At 36.2% G+C, this 19,013-nt stretch overlaps 1 protein-coding gene across 4 annotated transcripts in view; it reads left to right on the top strand.

Annotated features, from left to right (window-relative positions):
- The window catches only part of NBAS (NBAS subunit of NRZ tethering complex), a 188,347-nt gene that overhangs the window by 141,201 nt on the left and 28,133 nt on the right, over nucleotides 1–19,013 (top strand). For 3 of the 4 annotated variants that reach the window (XM_066994950.1, XM_048071263.2, XM_013172651.3), the window contains one exon: nucleotides 14,014–14,153. In XM_066994950.1, the coding sequence (XP_066851051.1) occupies nucleotides 14,014–14,153 (140 nt within the window). Of the gene's footprint in view, nucleotides 1–5,166; nucleotides 7,353–14,013; nucleotides 14,154–19,013 lie in introns of those variants that run through there. The other variant, XM_048071264.2, reaches the window with a different exon arrangement.

Genomic DNA, 19,013 nt, shown 5'->3' with positions numbered 1-19,013 from the left:
TCTGATGTTTATGAGGGCTTTTTTTAATAAATCCTAGTTTTGGGTAGGTATCACCCCAAAATTCCACGTGAATGTGGCATTTAGAGGTTCTTTTCCGTTACTTAGAATTGTGAATCTAAATATGTTGTCACTATTATTAGAGACTCATCTGTGACTACTGTTAACTGCTATGACTTTGACTACATCAAATCAAAAAGAAAAGCACCAATTGCTGTGCTTACGTAATGCCATTCCGTATGACCGTTGCATTGTATTGCCTACTTGTTTCTGATTCATTTTATGGCTGTAACAGACTTACTCATTTATTTAAATTCGTACAGCAACAGTAATTTTGTGGTATCCATTCACTTAGCACTTCCAGTGCTCCTGGTCTAGGTCATAAATATGGATAAATAATAGAGAAATCTTACATTAAAAAAAATTAAGTCTGCCATTTATTTTATCTTTATTTTATTTTGATAGATACTGAAATATGACATTGAGTTGGAGTCAGTATCAACAACCTGTTTTTCTAAAGGCAGGTGTTTTGGTTTAATGTGGGTTGTTCTTTTTAAAAATGCCTCTTTGTTTGTCATTTTATCCTATATGTAGAACAACATTTTGGAAGGATCAATTTTGACAAGTTTTCATTTACATTAGAATGTTTTTTTTAACATCATTTTTCCTCTATTAGCAAGAATTGCAGACTTTGATCATCAAGACAGCAGTTACACGTACAGTTGAATACTGGGAACTTGTGCATACACTGCTCTCTTAATGGTAGTGATAATCAGAAAAGGTAAACTGAAGAGCCACTTGCATAATGGGGAAAAATACTGATGCTAATTTAACAGCTTATATTTAAAAGTATTATTTGAGGATTAAAATCTTGTTATTTTCAGGCTGAATCTTCTATCACCTTTTCAGTTTTACATGTAGAGTACCTTTACCATACATAGACTGTGAGGTTTGAAACGATGATTAATAGCTGGCACGTGCAAGTAAAATGGCTTACATGTTTTCAAGTTCCTTGTGTTGCATAGCTGTTATTTTTAGCTATAATTTACATGGATACATTTTTTTTACATATTAACTGACACTTAGTTAATATACATTTTAAATTATATGTATGTTAATCTCGTGTCTTTCAATTCTAGCCAGCTAGCTATATACATCTTTAAAATGCATTTTTTTTCTTTATTCACCCTTATCTATCTATCTCTCAATATCTGTATACGGTCTTCAGAGGTTTTCTCTGTGCAGATTACAACAGAGTCTCCTGTAGAATATAAATGAATGGATTTTATTTTCTGTGCAAGTTATGCATTTTTATGCATTAAGCAACACACTTGTGTTTACTGAATCTATACGCATTTCTTAGAAGTTAGTGAGCTGCATGTCAAGCAGATAAGGAATTAAGCAATATATAAATCAGTTTGGAAGAAAAAGGTTCTTGGGTATTTCTACAAGACAGGGAGCTCAACATGTGGCTAAGCCTTTGTTTAAGCCCTCACTATTAGGCTTTTTGGTAGGCTTATTTTTAGACTTGAATCCCATAACTTGCTTATCCTAATCAGTGACTTTAGTTTGAGCAGGATTTGGCCTGTGACATAGTGCACATCCCTTCAGTATCTGTGTGCAGCAGGCTTCAGCAGGCTTTCAGATGTGCTCACCACTCGTAATCCTATTTTAATATGTGCAGTCTGTGGAGTCCAGCTTTGGGGAAAAGTACAAAATGTCTGACCTCAGAGTTTTCCTACCACTGGGGTAGGAGACTTGGTTTGTGAACACTGAGTCTGTCACACAGAACTCTTGACTGGCTTTAATTTCATGTTGATTGCTCTCGCAAGATTAATGTTTTGATAGGATACGCTTCAGTCTTTCAGATAGTGTCTGTTTATCCAAAGACTAGGTCCTGAGATGTCATTGTTCTTTTTGTGAGTTCAGGACGTGGGTAATGCTGCATCAAGAGCTCTTGTCTACGTGCTGTCTTAAATGAAGGGGAGATCGTGAAGTAGGCCTTTGCTTTGCATTGCTAGCTCAAGTTATATTCTCATTAGTAATGGAAATGAAAAGTACTTTGAATGGGGGAGTGTGAGGTGTTGGTATTTTTTTGTTTGTTCTTTAAGTGGAGAACATGGACCATACAACATAATAACACAGATTTACTGATTTTCCTTAGTAAATACGTTGGTTTTTGTTAAATGGGATAACTCGATAGGCATATCTTCAAAAATGTTTCCTTCAAATAACAGAATTTTATCCACAACATTGTACAGGCTCCAAATGAGATTTTTTTTTTCTACAGTGTTTTCTCATAAAATAGAACTAAATCCTGTCATTACATGGGGGCATCTGTGAGCCCAGTAGAACAGATTTTAAAAAACTACCAATCTCTCAGCTGTGACTCATTACCTTATAATATGTTTCCATTTATCAAAACCCAAAATGGATTGGATGTAGGATTATCTACATATGAACTTGGCAGATGGAAAAATCATATTTAAAACTGGCATGTTCCTTTGCAATGAAGGTAATATATCTGGAATACATTTCTGAGAAGGTAAAGCTCATCTATGCAAAAGGAAAGATGGACTTCTCAAATGACATATATATGAATATTTTTTATATATATTTTTTTCTTCTACAGTGGTATGGATAAACTAAACGTTTTATAATCTAAACCACAGCTTTATGTGGGTATTTTCAAAAAGTAAAAGTCGTCTTTGCCCTTCCAAAAAAATAGGAAGTGACTGTAGTACGAAGTCTGGAAGCTCAGTGAGGAAGCTGACATGGTGTATGTCAGTGACTCACATTAGTCATTTGGCAGTATTCCTTTTTCTAGGAAGTCGTTTGAATTTAATTCTAAAATAGTGTGAATATTTATATTATACAAAGCATGGTGCTGTATAATTTTTCTTTAAACTGTATTTCTTAACTGCCTTTAACTCTGTATGTGGCAGTATTGTGCTAGGACATGGAGCAAAAGGTACTATATCAAATTATTTTTTAAAGTTTTGATAAATACTGGGGAAAGAACTTTATGGATATATGAGGTTTAAGATGAAGTCTATAAAATATATCAACAAGAAAACTTTAACCTCATTATCTGCAAATAATTTGGAATTGTTTATACATATTTTAATACATAATTGTTTATCACCTGTGAGTTTAACTACAAAAGCAAATATTGGCTTAGCAAATGTGATTGAGATTGATCCTCTCTCCCAAGGACAGATTTCTGCTCAGTTTAAGATGGAATTCTGCATTATGAAAATAGTTGGGTTCAACCGCCTTTTTACTGTGAATCTTTTCTACTCTTGAGGTCTCTGAGCATTGCATTTCTGCTGACTTGTCTCCAGTTCTACTGTTAGAGAAGAAAAGTTAAGTAGTTTGGGCCTTATTGTATAAGAAATGAAGGATGTAGAAATACAAAGCTGATGTAGATTAAAAGGTATCTAATTTCAACTCCATTCTGCTTTTGAGTTCAGGTGAAGAGAATTAAAAGATCTTGGTTTTGTTTCATTCAGTTGCCAATAGTTACTAATAAGTGAGGGACCACAGTGTTAGAAATCATGGCCATTTCAATGCTAACTTATTATTTAGAGTTCAATAGCACTGAATTTTGTTATATATGAGAGAAGCCAATAGAACCAGAGCTGGTGAAATGTCTCAAACAGTTTAGAACAAACAAGTATGAAAATTAACAAAAAATAATAGAATAAAAAGAGGAAACCTGAGAGGTTCTTATTTCATGTGAAGAATGAATAGAGAGAAAGGGTAGCAGAAGTGATTATGTTACTAATGGAAATATTAAGACGCTTCCTTTAAGAAGAACTACCCATTGTTTTAGTCACAGAATAAGTTTTTTACACAGTTACAAAATTACTGATGTATGGAAAGGTTGTGCCTTTGCTTTCTTTGTAACATCTCAGGATTTTACCTCTTTTCAGCTACCTTGTGGGAGTACACAGTTCATGTAATGAAAATGGTAGGCTTACTTGAGTCCCTGTTTTCCCTCAATTTCACTTGGAAACTGCAGATAACAAAATATTGTTGGCCCAGTGTGTTTTCATAACAAAAATTTTAATTAATATGTGAGTACATAAAGATGTCAGTGCTGGTTCATATCAAAGTCCAATCTAGCCCAATATTCTGTGTCTAACAGTGTTCAAAAAACGGATGTGGAAGCTAAAATAAGGAAAGTATGAAACTTACCCCATCATTGCCCTTGTCTCTGGGAAGTCATAGAATCACAGAATGGTTTGGGTTGGAAGGGACCTTAAAGATCATCCATTCCCACCCCCTCCTGCCAGAGGCTGGGACACCTCCCACTATACCAAGTTGCTCACAGCCCCGTCCAACCTAGCCTTAAACAAGAGTCACAGGAATTTAATTAGGAGTAGGAAGTGGAAGCAGTTCTATGTGTCAACAGGCTCTAAATTCAAGTATTACCACAGCGAGTGAAAAAGTGAAATTAGGAAGAGCTACCTTTTGAGTGGTAGGTGGGGATAATTTACCAGGAAGATATTATTCTTGTGTTTATATGTTAACTTTAAGTTATAAACAAGTCAGCAGTTTTTAACTTGCTTACTTAGGTCAGAAGAGTAAGTCTATCAGGAAGCATTCTAGTTCAAACAGAAGGTAATATTTTACTGCAAAGTTATTGGATAAAATTGTGCATAGTATTTTGTGCAGAAGTAGGTCCCCACTTCTCCTCATTCTAGGGGTCTCTGTATTCTAGTGTATGTCTTGCAAAACAGATGACTAATTTACTTTTTTTTTAAACTCTTTGTCTGACTGTGGGTTCATAACCTGCCTTTAATCAGGTACCTCAAACTATTAATGCACAGCTCTGATCTACTGGTTGCTCTTGACTTCTGTGTGTGTGCACGTGCACTCTTGCCCGTAGACAGGAAGCTGAATAATTGTGGATTATTCTTTTTCGCATCTTTCTACTTTTTCCAGCCTGACTCAGCTGTGTCTCTGAATATTTCACTCTCAATCACAACCTAAAAGATTTCTTTTTAGAGCCACCCATGTTTAGAAGTAATTGAATGCTGATAGTGTGCTGGCGACAATATTACTTGTGGTTTTGCCCTTGAAAGAATTTAATGTTGCTCTGGTACATGAAGGTTTTGAATAAGATGTTTCAATATGTGCTTTTCTTTTTGCCTTATTTTACAGGTACGTAACTTGTCTAGCATCAAGGTTGATGGGATGTCTAGCATCTTCAAACAGTCTGAAGAGAGTGAAATAAAAAATAGTGTTTAAAAGCCCCTAATCTTATCTGGGCAGGGTCAGTAGCTGAACAGTTTCAGGAAGAGTTGTACATGTCTGCCCTTTTTTATAGCTGATGATTTTTAACATTTGTGTTCATACTCTTATATGAATATATATGAATTATATAAGTTATATCTCTTAAATATCTTAATTTGTAATATTATGTCCTTTGTAACAAGCTTTTAACTTTGCAGCCCTGATGATTTACCTATTTAGATTATATTGTCTTTAAAGTAAGACTTTTATTTTTGTGCTGTCAGCGGTACAGAGATGCCAATTACACAATTCAAGTCGTTATTAATCCTTTCAGTCATTGCTTATAAATCATATTAAGCCCTGCTTAATGACTGGAAGAAGCCTTAGCATCAGCATTCCCTATCTTGAATCCAAGTAAAATCCTTCATCTCAGATCTGCCTATTATTTTAAAATATAATGTAGATAAAATCTCTACCACTGGAGCCTGTGGTGGGGTGAATAAACAAAAACTTTAATGCATTCTACAAGGGAGTGCAAACAAATTGAGAATGTATTGTAGCAGTAAGGGGCTACTCAAATGCCTGTTTATTGTTTCTATTTTTTGATGCCTTAGTAATTCAAACTTACACTGCCGTGATGAACACGAACATGTTTTGAGATACTTACATTTACAATCTGGCATATGTAACAAAATGAATTTTATAATCATGTAAAGCAATAGGCTGTTGGCTGCAGCTCTTGGAAACCACAAATATATACCTTTAATATCAGGAATTGGTTTTAAGCACGAGTGTAGGTTTTCTCAATATACAATCAGTTAAAACAAAGAAAAATATTTTTTTCTGATTTTTATGTCCCATATTCTTTGGTTACAAACACCCTTATCAATTATTTCCTTAGAACATTAGTACTGAATAAAATCTGTTGATGAAAACCATGGCTCTGCCATGCTCATAGAGAGTAAAATATATAATATGCTGAACAGATTTGGTTGGGCACAGGGAGGTAGGGGTGTGTTTGCTTTAGTTTTCCTGCTCACCACTCTCATATGGAAGCAGACAACATTTTGTATTTTATCTCGGGGGAAGGAGGAGATTGGATTGGCTGATTCTTTTTCTGGATCTTTCTATTAGCACTTCTGTTTGCTTAAAACACTCTCTAGGTCATCAGCCAAATTGGTTGGTGTCAGATTCTCAAATAAAATGCTTTATTGCTTAAACTACATTGCAACTCTATCAGATGTCTGTCGTCCTAATGTAGGAAAACATATAGGGGATAGTTATGCCTCTGGGACACAATTTAGATAGAGCAATATATCACTGTTGCTGTAAATACAGATTTAAACCAACTTCAAGAGTGAGATAATGTACTGAACTAAACTGAACACATGGTTCAGTTATTGAGTTATTCACAAACACAAAAATTACCTTTACCAGTCATACATGATGTCCCACAGCTTTATTTAACCTTATTATTCTTCAAGTCTATCATCTTTGTTTGTTTTTACAAAATACCAGATTTTTCAAAAGCTGGTAGAACAAACTTTGAGGGAACTCTTCGTATTTGGACTCTTTCATGTGTGTTGCACTTGAGTCTCTAGAAAGCAGTAACAAATCTATGGAGTAAGATGATGAGTCAAAACTTGGTGCGCTGAAAATGGGTAAAAGTTTCAACATTTTGGACAGCTAATACATTTAATCTATAAGGGAAGAGAACTATATATAAATCTTTGAAAGATTTTATTGTCAGGCAGAGTACTTTGATGTTTTATTAGAGGAGGGATTGTAAGTGCATTAAGGTGGTGGTGGTTGTTTTTTTTTTTTTTTCCATACTGGATATAAAGAATGTGCATTCCAGGATTGTTCAGAATGCCTGAAGTAAGATGAAGGGTATGTTTGTGTCCAGATAATGTACTGTTGAAGGGATTACAAGTACCTCCACCAACTGCCAGACGCCTCTTATTTTTTATACTTCAGCAGTAAAAGCACCCATACCTCTATACTTCATATTTGGTATATAAAACAAAATGTTTTAAAAAGCTTGTAGGAGACTTCTTTGATATAATGCCCTAGTAATAAAGTGATGTGAGAACTAAGGTATTGTGGCCGATTGATAAATAACTGGACTCCAGAAAATAAATAAAATAAATAAATCATAAAGTGTTTTGGTTTTCTTAAGGTTTACAGGTTACAGCAAGTTCAGTATGACTTTCCCCATAGGAAAATGGATGATTGAAGATGCACTATGTTAAATCTCATGAATCTGCTATTAACAAGCAGACTGTAGCTACTTGAGGAAAAAAAAAATAGTGCTTTTGATGGCTAAAGTCATGTAATTCAATAAGGTACATCGTGTGGCTGTACTCAGAGACACCAAAAATATTAGAATCATAGAACAGTTTGGGTTGGAAAGGACCTGATCATCTAGTTCCACCTCCCTACCCACCCCCCCGCCGTGGGCAGGGACACCTTCTACTAGACCAGGTTGCTCAAAGCCCCATCCAACCTGGCCTTGAACACCTCCAGGGATGGGGCATCCTCTGGGCAACCTGTGCCAGTGCCTCACGAACCTCATAGTAAAGAATTTCTTCCTTATATCTAATCTAAATCTACCTTTTTCTTTAAAGCTTTAAAATGTTGCCTCTTGTCATACTGCTATACTTCCTGAGACACAGTCCCTCCTCATCTTTCTTGTAGGCCCCCTTCTTTGGGCACTGGAAGGCTGCTATAAAGTCTCCTCAGAGCCTTCTCTTCTTTAGGCTGAATAACCCCAACTTCCTCAGCCTGTCTTCGTAGGAGAGGTGCTCCAGTCCCTTGATCATCCTCATGGCCCTCCTCTGGACTCATTCTAATAGGTCCATGTCCTTCTTGTGCTGGGGGCGCCAGAGCTGAACTCAGTGCTCCTGGTGGGGTCTCATGAGAGCAGAGCAGAGGGGGAGAGTCACCTCCCTTGCCCTGCTGGCCACCCTGCTTTTGATGCAGCCCAGGATAGAGTTGACTTTCTGGGCTGCAAGCGCCCATTGCTGACTTTAAGTTCAGTTTTCCATCCACCAACATCTGCAGGTATAATGTAGAAGGAGGTTTGTGTGCGTAGATCTACCCTGACACACAGAAAGACACTGAGTCTAAGATGACATTAAATTAGGTTTAGGATCCAGAAGAAAGAATTTTGGAGATCTGCTTTTCTAACAAGCTTTTTCCAGTTACTCCCTGCATTTACATCAGAAACTTGTTTAGTAAAGCAAAGGTTTTACTAAGGGTTTATCATCCATGAAAGAGAAGTCCTATAAAAACACTAAAAGGTTAAACAAATCATTTTCTCTGAATATTTGTTCAAGGTTTTTTTTATATATCTACTGTTAAAAATTTAACCAGTACCCCCAAGTCCTTCTCCGCAAGGTTGCTCACTATCCACTTGTCACCCAGCCTGTGTTTCTCTTTGTGATTGCCCCAAACCATCTGCAGGACCTTGCACTTGGCCTTGTTGAACTTCCTGAGGTTTGCACACCTTTTAAACCTATCTATCTGGATGGCATCCCTTCTCTCCAGCGTGTCAACTGCACCACTCAGCTTGGTGTCATCAGTAAACTTGCAGAGGGTGCAGTCAGTCCCACTGCCCATGTCACCATCAAAGATGTACCTCAGATCGAAAGAAGGCCTGACTTTTGTCTTCTGGCATGCCATAGCTGCTAAAGGCTGTAGCTAAACAATGCGCCCCTGTTTAATAATATAGATATGTTTTAGTAAGTATTTGATCAAGATTGAGTGATTTTTGCTTTTTTTATTAAGCAGGGATGATCTGGGATGAGTCACAATTCCTTCATGGGCCATCATAACCTCTGCCAATTAATTACAAGAGAAACTGAGAAAAGAGGTAAAAGCGAAGAGCTCAGAAGGAGAACATAAAATTGAAAGGATTTGGTTCAGACAGCTTGTGGGATCTAGTGCAGTTTTCAACAATGGCTGCATACGCTGTGTCTTTTGTGTAGTATGTATTTTTCTTTTTTAATATTATTCTTTTAAGAAACATTAGCATTATGCAAATGCTTGTGTTTTCTTGATTTTAAGCGTATGTAGTCTCTTGTTGACCATTAAATAGTGTATTTTAACAATTTAACGTAAGGTCAGATTTTATTTAATTTGTATTTCTTTTTATAATCTATCACAAGTATCATTTCTAAAATTAATTCCCCTAGTTGTCTTTCCCATTGTGCTGTATATTTGTGCAGCATTTTATTTTAATGTAAGACATAAAGCCCTCTGCCTTCTACTGCCAAAGAGAAGGCACAAAACTAGGGGAAGTTGAGACAGAATTGGGCACATCTGTTCTTAAAACTGAAAGTCCTACTTTTCCTTTTCCATTTTTGCTCTTTCATAGGCCTTTCAGATCATCTGAAGTTCAAGTGTACTCCTTGCTAGCTTGCTGTAGGCCTCATTAACCTGGTTAGTGACAGACTCTTCTTTTCAGGCCCTTCTGCTACCAGGGGTCTGAGCAGTTTGTGGCAGGTTATCTGTGCATAGCCTTGAATGTTTTAGAAGGATGTTTTTGTTTTTAATTAAAAAGAAAAAAGAAAAGGGGGGGGGGGGAGGAGAGCAGGAGGGATTTATAGTATGCTATTACCATGGTTTTAAAGATGACCATACTACCAGAAATGCAGTGCCTTGTTGCGTTGCACCCTTTAGAGTCATCTGAATCGATCATTCAGAGTTGCTACAAAGAGTATGTTCAGTTAAAATGGAATTTTTAATGTCTCTGCTCTTTTGCTGTGGTACTACAACAAGGTGATAGGCTTAACTATAACCTTGTTGACTTCATCTCAGCTAGCTTTTGGTTCTTATAAGATGAAATGTCTACCTTTTAACACAGACCATGCCCTATTTCTGTTGCATAAGATGACTGCTTCCTCTCCATGCTCTCTCTTAGCCTTGGAAAGAGAAGAGAATACAGAGGAAAACTAATGCTCCTAGTATAAATGTATACACGTGTGTATTTTTATACATGTATTTTTATTTTAAAGCATATTAAAATTAATATATATTAATACAATTAATTAAGTCAGTTCAATGCCTTGCTTCAGGATCGTGCTTTCTTGTAGTAAGGAGCTATCAGTTCATTTGTGGTTTTTTGGTGGTTTCATGGTAACTTTTATTTTTAGAGAACTGTAAGGAAGGAATTAGAGATAGGATAAGTTATCATATCAAAGTGGAAAGCTGTGTGGAAACTATTTCGAACAACTACCTTGATTTACTACATAGCAGATAGTATACCTTACAGGTCTTTAACTTAAAATGGACTCTACTCTTCTAGAAGAATAACAGTGTATTGAAAATAAGTTTTTAAGTGTTTTATTGTTATCTGTGTTTCTGTTACACAGTGTCAATCTACTTAGGATTTTTCTAGGCATGCTAGTGGGCAAATCATATATAGATTTCAATCATTTTGATTGTAAAGACGTACACACCAGTTAAATACAGCTGCTTCACAGAAGGTACAGTTTTAGACATTGTGCAATCTTGTTGAAACCAGTGGGACTACTTATCAACATGTGATGTGAAGTGTGTACACAACCCTTGCAGAATCAGCATGTATTTGATGATGTTTTCAGCTCAGGAATACTTTTGAAAATATTCCTGGTACAGTTGACTGTGTGACCATTGTCGAAAATGCTCATGCATTCTTGCTGCTAAAATGTAGGTTTACCTTTGAATCTCGGCTTTTCTTTTCCAAAAAGAAGTTTTAATAACTGTGTTGTCAAAGAAATGAAGTAATGCTTAAAACTTCCTTGAAACACAGGTGTTTGTAGAATATAGAGTGGTGCATCTATATTCTCTATAATAAGATCATGTAAAGCAGGGAAAAAAAGATGAGGTATAAAAAGATGAAAGAGTGGGAAGTTTAAGGTAGGATAAAGCTAGTCTTTTTGGGGGTGGGGGAAGAAGGTAAATACACTTGTCATCTGTCCTTCAACACTTACGTATTTTCCATTTTTACTCCTTCATTAATCTTCCATTTCCTTTATCCTCAGTGTTACATTTTAGATCCCCATATTCAGCCTTAAAAGTACACATGCTTGCTGCTGCCTGTGTTGCTACCTTTTAGTCTCACCTAGTTCACAATAAATGGAAGCAATGTGCATTTAAAATGCCATATGAAAAGTGAATTTTGAATAGTTCTTTCTTAAAAACTATAAATAGCACTGTGGAACATTCACTTTATTTTTACTACTTGTAATGTGAAATGCAAGCGATTTTAAAGAGGCCATTGTAGAAAGAAACGTTTCAGAAATACACAGCATGTTTAAGAATAGAAAGTTAATTCTCCTTGATCACATTAATGTGTTTTGTTATAAGCAATTATGTTGCAAGGATCCAGCTGTCCAAAACAGTACCTTATAATGTTAGATTAATTAGCATCATAAAAATGTAAACCAGTCTTTAAAGATACATTATTATGTCATGTTACTGAAATTCAGTTCACGTTGAATAGGATATCTGATCTACTGTCATCTACTCTTTACTGCCAAGAACTCAATTTCTGTGGCAGCTCGTCTCATCTTTTAATACTAATAGTATTAAACACTCATGTGCCATTTCTCGCCCTTCTTATGTCTATCACTAGAAAGAGTTAAACATTCAGTCTGTGTTTTGAAGTAACATGCTGTTCGTGCAAATATCCTAAAATGTACTTAATGGACCATCCGTAATGCTAGCTGTTTGGTCTAAAAACTTAGAACTAGTTGTCTGTGAAAGGAGTTTGGGGACAGATGAAGTCATCTAAATGCTAGATTTGCTAGATTGCTAAATATTTTTGATCCCTAAAGGGACATAAGACATCCTCACCTTTTACCTTTTCCTGTTCTCCCTTCTCCCTTCTCTTTTCAGCTGTGTGATTTAAATAGTGAAGATAATCATATTTCATCTCAGCCAGCGTAGGTGGAATTTAGGGATATTACAAGTGGGTAATTGATATCTGCCGTGTGACATTGCAGTACATGGAAGTATTTTAAATGGAGAGATCTCAGAAAGGTTTCTTCTCTATCTAAAATGATGTAGTATGCGGTATGTTCAGATATACCCTGGAGAAAGAAGTAAACTTCTCAACACTAAATATTTTAAAGTCACAAGTTATGTAGGCAACTCAATAAATGCATCAGTAATCTGTTTTCCACCCTCTTTTGAAAAACTTGCCCTTGATGTATCAGAGTCACTTTGAGAAGATGGGAATACAATCTTTAATCTTTTAAAGTAGCTGTAGAACTAAGGAAAAGTTTGTCCATGTTTGAAGTCTTAGAACTACTTGGGCTTAAACAAAAATGTTAACATTTAATGCTATGTATCTTTAGCTGAATTATAAGATGTAACTGAAGTGTTTGATATCCCAGAAGTTTTCGAAGTTTGGAGGAAAAATTCAGTGTTAGAATGTGTTAATAACAGAAAGGAAGCTGCCTTGTTATTGTAACAAATTATTTTTAAACTACAAGAACTTTTGTGTGTCAGGCAGACAAGGAATAGCTATTTCATTTGTGAAAGCCCTCCTAGCGTGATACCCAAACTTTTAAACAGAAGCTGCTTCTCATTTAGCAGAAAGTTGGTTTTCATTTATAGCAACCTTCCTTCAATAGTCAGACTTCTCACTTTTTTACCATGCAAACTGCAGGCAGTAATTATCTGTAATAGAACCTGTCATCAGCTGAAGTGTATTTGAGTTCTTACAGCAGCTGTGTGTTTTGAACTTAGATGGACACTTTTCGTGAGACAGAGTTGTCTGGAAGCTTGCTGTTGGGGTTTTTCTTTTTCATAAGCTCAAATACCTATACAGAGAAACACTACAATGCTTGTCAGCAAATGTTCTTCATTGAGTAAATGAATTTAAATTAACTTCCAGTACTTTTTCCTCTGGGAGAAAAGATTAGATGGTACAAATTCAGGTAAAACTATTGAATTCTCAGAGGTAAGCTTGAGTAATATATATTACAGAACTAATACATATATAAAGTTGGAGAGCAACTTTTTGCTCAGTCAGATAATAGGATCACATCACAGAATGTCTTGGGTTGGAATGGACCTTAAAGGTCACCTAGTTCCAACCCCCCTGCCTTGGGCAGGGACGTCACCCACTAGATCTGGTTGCTCAGGGCCTCATCTAACTTGGTCTTGAACACCTTCAGGGATATAATGGCAGGACAAGGGGGAATGATTTTAGACTAAAAGAGGAGAGATTTAGATGTTAGGAGGAAATTCTTGACTCGGAGAGTGGTGAGGCGCTGGAATAGGTTGCCTAGAGAAACTGTGGATGCTTCATCCCTGGAGTTGTTCAAGGCCAGTTTGGACGAGGCAATGGGCAACCTGATCTATTGGGTGGCATCCCTGCCTACGGCGGGGGGGTTGGAACTAGGTGATCTTTAAGGTCCCTTCCAACCCAAGCTGTTCTAAGATTGGTACTATACATGCCCATTATTTAAAAGTATATATATATGGAGAAAAGAAAATGTAAAGATTTTTTGGATGTTTGAAGAATATAGATGTAAGACTCAACTAATCAATTAATGTACTTTTGTGGAGCTATATTATTTTGGGAACATACACCTAAGTAATTTCCCATTGTTGTGTGCTTTCCTGTTTTATTTGCATGTAATTGAAAATGAGAGGTAAGAAAATGGTTTCTGGGAAAATAACATTGGCTGTATTCCTGCATTGTTTTACAACGGTGATGTCTTTTAAAGATAGCTTGTTGCTTTTAAATTCGTCATTTTAAAATGTTTGTTTTTCTTTCAGGTAGAGATAACAGATATTGAAAATGAAGAAAAAAGGTACAGTCTCTTCCTGGGACTTCTGGAATCTAGTCACAGCCTGTCTGAGTTTCAGCACTTGGTTTTACTCCTTCAAGCATGGCCACCTATGGAAATGAGCAACAGGTGAGCATTTCTTCAAGCAAAAAAAAGTTTTATTGATTGATCATATCATGTAACTTTCAGTCAGTGGGTTCAAACATGGTTAAGAGGAGTATGACCTTTTGAAAAGATCATTTGGGGAAAATAAATGGCTTATTAAAAGTAGAATTGAATCAGTTTCTGGTAGAAGGTATATATATATATTTATATATAGTATGCATCATGCAGAAGACAGAACAATTTTATTGTCTGAATTATTGCACAGGAGGTTTTTCCAAGTACTTGAATTCAGGGTTACATATTTTACTCTCACTTTTGCCAGTATGTAGAAAATCCAATAGGAAGTTCTGGCTTGCTTTTTTTAAAATTCTACTTCAAGTTATGCTTTACAGAAAAGTCTTTGAAAGCTAATGTTCATATGTGGCAGGCAAGCCGCAGAAGGTCTGTGTAGGTAATGGTACCAAGCAATGGTGCTTTTATTTTCTCGATCCAATACCTATCATTTCTGTTTCTAGATGAAATATCTGAAAGCAAAGAATTTACACTATGGCAGGACATACCCAGAAGATTCTAGCCCAACAATTTAAAATGAAAATAATTGTTTAAAATTTCAGCATGGCACCCATCAGAATGGGTATTTATTGAAACTGTTTATTGAAAATTTTGATTTGGGATATCTTGACTACAATTTTATTTATCGTTTCTTTTGTTTTTGTCTGTGACTTCCTGAACGCGCTTAAAGGTAACAATTTTAGTTGTTCCATTCTGTAACAGACTCTGATTTCTAAGATAAAAGATTCATACAATCTTACGTTAAGGCAAAAGTCACACGTCCTTCAAGGAGAGCAGTAATGTTAGTATACTTTCTGGGTAGCCAGTGCAGTGTAGCATGTTCTGTCTAACCATACGAAGGTTAGAGACATTAAATTATACTTTCTTTGGATTGCTTTGAGGGCATTGATTGCAACCTGTTTGAATCTGGGGACTGCACTCCCCAAAGTGTTTATGTACATTGATTTGTCAGAAAAGTTTGGGCATAGCTTTTTATGAACAATAATTCTTTTTTTGTACTTACAGAGAACGAGTCCATTAGAATCTAATCTGTAAAGGTTATTCACCTTCAAGCCTGCATTTTGTTTGTGATTTCTGGATGAAAATTAATCTAAATCCTATATGACAGTTTTATGAACTAAATATTTTCTTCAGTGCATTGTGAATTACAAGGATTGCTGTATGATCTGTCACAAATTCATATTCCATTTTTCCTTTTTATTTCTTTTAATTGTATCTGAAAAATTTGATGCCTTCCGGTGTGTGGGGAACTGTCAAACTTTGTTCAAGGTAGTGTTTAGATTAAAACAAAAACAAAAACAAAAAACATAGCTTATGGAGCACAGGGTAAAGTGAAATATTGCTGCAAAACGATTAGCAAAATTTTTTCTCCTTGGGCTGAACAGACAGTCTGAAGATTTTGTGAAAGCAGAACACTTATAAATAGACAGTTCTTGTTTACTGTTCTATGACAGGAGAAAAACATAAAAATTATTTAATTTTATCTCCCACTTGGTGTTGTGTTTCTTCAGACTCTTTGTCAAGTGAAAAAGAGAAAACAAAATAATGATTAAATATTATTTGTATTCACAACTAACAGTGGATTAAATTTCAGAGGTAGGATGCATCTTAGTTCCGAGATCTTGGAAGTCTGAAAACTTGTACAAAATACTTTGAACACCCGTATTGTAAGTCACTTAGGATCTAAAGCAATGTAGCTACAAGACATATGCATAATCTCAATTCTGACATAAAGAAATCAACGTAGCTAAGATAAGGGGCAAGAGGACTTCTGTTATTTGCCTCGACTCTGCTCATGTCACTTTTGTACTGTGGAGCCCACAACTAAATGCAGCACTCCAGATTTGTCTCGCTTAATGACGAGTGGAGAGGAAGGAGCACTTTCCTTGACCTGATGGCAATGCTTATGCAGCCCAGGATGCTGGTGGCCTTTTTTGGTATGAGGGTGTGTTTCTGGCTTATTGTCACCTTGTCCATCAGGGCCCTCAAGTCCTTTTCTGCCAAGCTCCCTTCCAGCTGGTTGGCCCAGCCTGTACCGCTGGTTATTCCTCCCCAGGTACTGAACTTGGGATTTCCCTTTGCTGGACAGAGATAAACCACAGAAAGCTCGTTACTCCTCTTAAGGTCCTTCTGAATGGCAGCACAACCAACCTGTGTATCACCCACTATTTTCTAGTTTTGTAACTAGAAAAGTAACTATTTTTTTTTCTGCAAGCTTTCGGAGGGTTCTCTCTGTCTCATCATCATTCCGGTCTTCAATGAAGAAGTTAGAGTATTGGCCCCAGTACCAACCCCAGGGGTGCACCGCAGGTCACCGGTCTCCAACAGGACTTTGTGCCACTGATAACAACCCTTTGATCCTGGATGATCGAAACCAGTTTTGAATCTACTTCTCTGTCCACTTACCTAGCCCACACTTCATCAGTTTGTCAGTCATGGTATTATGAGGGTTGAAAGTATTGTTGAATGAAGGTATGTAACATCAACTATCATCCAGTCATTTTATTGTAGAAGGCTATCAGGTTGGTCAGGCATGATTTACACATTTTAAATCCATGTTGACTAATCTCAGTCACCTGCTTGCCTTCATATTCTTGGAAATGCTTCTAGGAAGATTTGCTTCATCTCTTTACCAGAGATTGAGGAGAGACTGACTGGCTTGTGTCTTAGCATAAAGTCTTAAGGAACAAAATGTAAATTTATCCTGTGATTAGATTTTCATTTTTATTTTTACTTTTTTAAAAATAATTTCTGTTATCAATTGAACTTTGGTGTCTTTCTTCACTGCTTTGTCTTTGCTATGAGGCATCGGAAATCCTTCAGGAGAAATTGCTCCCTTCTCTTTCACTAGTAGTAGCTACCCTTACTGATTTCATGGAGAATCTCTGACTCATGATTCCATAACATGATTTACAGTGCAGGCTCAGGAAGTTTTCCTGAGCTCAGCACTAAATTCGCTTTCACTGTTTACAGGGAAATAAAGAGTAGTTCAGATTTCTAGATTTCTTTGAGTTTGCCTAAAACTCTAGACAACCAAAAATTAAAATAAATTTGATTATGTTAGTAGTAATGAAAACAAATTTTTCATGTTTGGTTGTTGTGGTTTTTGTTGTTGTTTTTTTTAAAGGTGGGGGTCACAGGTTGCAGTTACCACTGTTGCTTTATTCTTCAGCTTTCTCTGCTAGCTAGAGGAGTAGGAAAGACCTTGCAGTCTGTTCTCTTCCCTGCTTTAGCAGTGTTTTTCTTGAGGAGAAGGGAATTGAGGTTGCATCTTGAAAGAAGAGACAGAGATGATGTTTTCCTGCCCACCCCTCCCCTCCTAACCCTCCTTGTTTTTTTCTCATCAGGAATGATGTATCTCTAGTTTCTTTGTGTTTCTTTGTGGTGGTGGTTTTGTTCAATTTTCCCTCTCCTACTAGAAGTTGTCCCAGTAGAAAAATTTATCAAAGGTGGGACAGTTTGCTCTCTCCTGAGGTCTTTGTGTTTATACTCTCATTGCTTTTCTGTTAATATCTGTTTTGTTTCTGTTATTAACAATACTTGCAAGGCTAAGTGCTTTAGAAATCCTGTATCTGCAGGCTTCAAAGTCCTCCTTTCTTACTCATTTCTAGTGCTTTCAAGGAAGATGCCTGGTATTTTAATAGTAGTCAGCATGATCGTAATTATGATTGTTGTAAATTATCTTTCCCCCCACTTAGTTGTTTAGGCTCAGTCATCTATGTTTTGGAGTTTTGTTTTTTAGGGGGGAAGTGTTTTTGTTTATTTGTGTTGTTTTTTAAGAAGTCTAATGGACAAACAGTACAACAAGAACTTAACCTAAATGAAAATCTAGGCTAAAAAATAAATTAGTTTTTAAAAATAAAAGTATAAAATGTGTATCTTTTTGTCTGAAGAAATAATATATTTGGTGTGCAGAAACATAAATAGATTTTTGGCATTCATAGTAAGTGCGCTGTCATCAGAATGAATTTGTGTGAACTCAACACATCAATAGTTAATAATGCTCCAGAAATGAAGTGTCATCCTCATTCCACCCTCAGTCCTCCTACCTCAAGCATGATTGGCTTTAAAAAGTCAGCTACAGCTCTCTTTAGTATCCTTCAATATGAGAGGGCATTCATTTTCTGAATTCTTACCAAGCAACTCCTTGTTATAGTCGGCTGGGAATAGCTTACATTTCATTTTCATTATTTTGAATTTTATTTATTAATTTGAATTATTTTGCTTTTAAATCCTGGGGTAATTCATGCCAGCCAAGAAACAGAGGGTGTTTTGTAAGTATGATGTTCAGCAGCAATCAAAACCAGCAACAACAAAATCTTTACTTTCTGCCTTCTTTATCTGAGCCCTCTCTCCTCTCTTTCACTATTGTCATTGACAGTCATTATCATATGCTTATCTCTGCATTTTTGGCAAGGCTGCTAGCAATCTCTGCTCTGTTCTGGTGTCTTCTCTTCTTGCATTACTCATAAATTCTCTCTTTTATCTCTGTTGCATATTTCATGTCAGTAGTGTTCAGGTACCCTTACAAGATTTTCTTTTTATAAATGTTCCTGAAACTGTGTTGCAGAAAAACCTACCTTGGTAGCTCAGTTGGAATAAAGCAGGAACTCTTTCAACAGTGAGTTATTCAGCAATCCCATTTTTTAAAGCAAATTGTATGAAGAAATTGTTGAGTAAAGGAGAGAACTATAAGCAATTAAGCCAATTGTTTAGCTGTACGTATTAGGGTTTTGTTCAATCTTTACTTACTTGTTCTTGTTCTGCTGCAAAAAAAAAGGCCTTTGATGCTAACTGATTGTTTATTTCGAA

This window comes from Anser cygnoides, chromosome 3, assembly GCF_040182565.1.
Source record: "Anser cygnoides isolate HZ-2024a breed goose chromosome 3, Taihu_goose_T2T_genome, whole genome shotgun sequence".
Lineage (NCBI taxonomy): Eukaryota > Metazoa > Chordata > Aves > Anseriformes > Anatidae > Anser > Anser cygnoides.
The sequence above is the reverse complement of the archived record's forward strand: the minus strand, read 5'-3'. Positions and strand labels throughout refer to the sequence as shown.